Below are 2,866 nucleotides of genomic sequence, written 5' to 3'. Positions count from 1 at the left end.
CAAAGGTTGGTGATCTGTATGTATTTCAATTCCACTCACTCCGTATAAATAATTTCGCAAATTTTTTAAATCCCATACAATAGCTAATAATTCCTTTTTATTAGTAGCATATAATTGCTCGGTTTTACTTAAAGTTTTAGAAATAAATGTTATGGGATTCCCATCTTGCGACAAAACTGCACCTATTGCTATGTCCGATGCATCTGTGGTTAATGTGAATTTTTTATTGTAATCTGGTTGTACTAATTCAATATGTGCTATTAAACTGTCCTTTAAATTATTAAATGCTCCCATTGCTGGTTCATCCAGCTGTATTAATGTTTTCTTGGATGCCCTTCGTGAAACTTTCCCATTTACTCCACTCAGATATTTTGTTAATGGTTTGGCAATTGTAGCATAATTTCGGACAAATTTTCTGTAATACCCTGTTAGTCCTAAGAAGCTACGTAGCTCTCTGATATTTTTAGGAATTGGATAGTTTTGTATTGTGGAGGTTTTGTCTGGATCTGTTTTAATGATATTTTGGGAAACAATGTATCCCAGAAATTTGGTTTCCAATTGAAAGAATTTAGACTTTTCTAGGGAAATTTTCATGTTAGCGTTTTGCAATATCTGTATTATATGAATTAGATCTTTATAATGTTGTTCTATAGTTTTTGAAAATATTATTATATCGTCCATATAGACGTGACAAGTTTTCCCAACTTGTTCTCTAAGTATATCGTCCATTCATCAAAAAAACAATTTCATTTTTTCTCGGCCTGTCTCTCTCTAACACACACGTAGCATAGGCGGCTTTGCTTAGAGTAAAACATTAGCGCCTAGATCTCAGAGACTACAAAAGCTAGAGCAACCAAATTTGGTATCCACAGTCCTAATATATCGGACCGAGACGAGTTTGTTTCAAAATTTCGCCACACCCCCTTCCGCCCCGCAAAGGACGAAAATCTGGGGATATTCAAAAATCTCAGAGACTATTAAGGCTAGAGTAATCAAATTTGGTATCCGCACTCCTGTTAGATCTTACTATAAAACGTGGATCTCAAAATTTCGCCCCACCCCCTTCCGCCCACACAAAGGACTAAAAACTCTGTTGCATCCACAATATTGCACATTCGAGAACGCAGAATCATAGATAATGACCATATCTATCAGATTGCTGAATCTGGATCAGATCAGATCATTTTTATAGCCAATAGGAACAAATCAATTTGCAGTGGCTACGCAGCGCCCGACGTCACGCTCAGACTGATTTTCTGTCTCTCTCGCACGCACTCTTTGTCGTGTCGTTCAATATTAGCGGCGTCTGCCGGAGCAGAGCCATACTGACTTAGTATCGGGTATAACCGTAGAGTTGCGGTGTCCGCAGCAACTCACAACGTACCCCCTCGTTTCACTTCGGATCGAGAATCGACTCAGCAAAGTTCGGTTTAGCAAATAGCAGAATTTCGCCAGGAATATGTCTACGCGTCAAGTGATCTCGTGGCGCATCTACGTGTATGCCAATTCTTTGTACTCGCTGCCACCACGGCAGACGCGCAGCTTCCGCGAGTGGAGCCCTCAGGCGCTCAGGTAAGTGTCCGCCATGGCGACCAATGACACCCTTCTTGATCAACTTTTGCCAACAGAAACGATCCGTGTGCGATTCACCGCATCATGGACTGGGCGAACCGCGATACATCTGTGGTGGTCCGCAGCAGCGAGGCGGAGATGGTGAAAGCTTACGAGGCGGTGCACGGCATGCTGTCGCATGTCAGCATGCAGAGCGCCGAGTTCCAGAACACTTTGTTTACCTTCTTTGGGCCCAAGACAAATCAGTTTATCCACGAGCTGATCAACTTTGCCCGCTCGCCGTACGACGATCCGATCGCCTACGAGTTGAACGTGAAGTATCGCGCTGTGCACGATGTGCCGGATGATGGAAATGATGTGGAAATGCCGTGTACCTCGGCGGAGGCTCTTAAAAAGGAACAGGCGAGGGCAGTGCGGTATAGCTTTGTGGAGTTCGCCACTCGCATGAATAACGATGACTGCCTTAGCTTGGACGCGGACTTGAAGATCGAGGAAGAAGATTGCTTCGCCATAGACGAGTTGGTCGTCAGCAGGGCTCAGAGAAGCAGTCCCGCGCTAATAGGCCTTTCGGAAGCGGTGGCTGCGGGATATGCTCAGATGCCCGAAACGCAACAGCTGCAGCCACAGCAGCAGCAGCAGCAGCAGCACTCGGACCCTGCTTTGCAGGAGGCCCTAGCAAGGAGCGTGTTGGATGAGGGTGGCAATCGTCAGCGGATGCGGTTGCAGCGCTGGCTTCCGGCATTGCTGCCCTCGGGAACGCTCCCGAACTGGATGGCAGTTCGGGCTCACCTGGAAGCTCGAAGGACTTTGGCTAATTCTGCTTCTTCTACGGGTTCTATTAGACGCAGGCGAAGAAGCGCCCTTAACCACGAAGCAGCTTGGGCCAATATTGCATTTCGTAGGACCAGTCGGGACTAAGCCGATCTTTGGTTATAATTACATTTCATTACCTCGTTTGCTTCGCAATAGCCCATATACTATAACACACAACGAACTCTACGAATTCCAAATTATTAATACGCACAAAGGGCTCTACGACCCTTCATCAAAAATTGATAACGCCCATCCGAATTGCAACTATAACCATGACGGTATTGGATAACTGAAAACGGATTGGCCATCAATAAAAGGGCGAACCGTAGAAAACGGTGTACCAAATATGCCTCCAACGCATATTTTGTGATTCGCAACACGGCACGGTCCTTTGTCTTAATTTTTCGAGAATAAAAAGGTAGCTCCTGCCACACTACGCCCCCGCTCCACCTCTATCCCATGTCACACGGCGTCGAGTCCG

The 2,866-nt window shown here is 45.5% G+C and overlaps 1 protein-coding gene across 1 annotated transcript; it reads left to right on the top strand.

The window, feature by feature from the left end:
• Positions 1 to 1,459: 1,459 nt before the first annotated feature.
• LOC117191429 lies at positions 1,460 to 2,490 on the top strand. Its single transcript, XM_033396299.1, has 2 exons — positions 1,460 to 1,572; positions 1,629 to 2,490. Exons 1-2 carry the CDS (start codon positions 1,460 to 1,462, stop codon positions 2,488 to 2,490), a joined length of 975 nt encoding a protein of 324 aa, XP_033252190.1.
• The last annotated feature ends 376 nt before the right edge of the window (positions 2,491 to 2,866 follow it).

The sequence above is a fragment of the Drosophila miranda genome (assembly GCF_003369915.1).
Source record: "Drosophila miranda strain MSH22 chromosome Y unlocalized genomic scaffold, D.miranda_PacBio2.1 Contig_Y1_pilon, whole genome shotgun sequence".
Taxonomy (NCBI): Eukaryota; Metazoa; Arthropoda; class Insecta; order Diptera; family Drosophilidae; genus Drosophila; species Drosophila miranda.
Note: the sequence above shows the minus strand (reverse complement) of the source record. Positions and strands in the feature narration are given on the sequence as shown.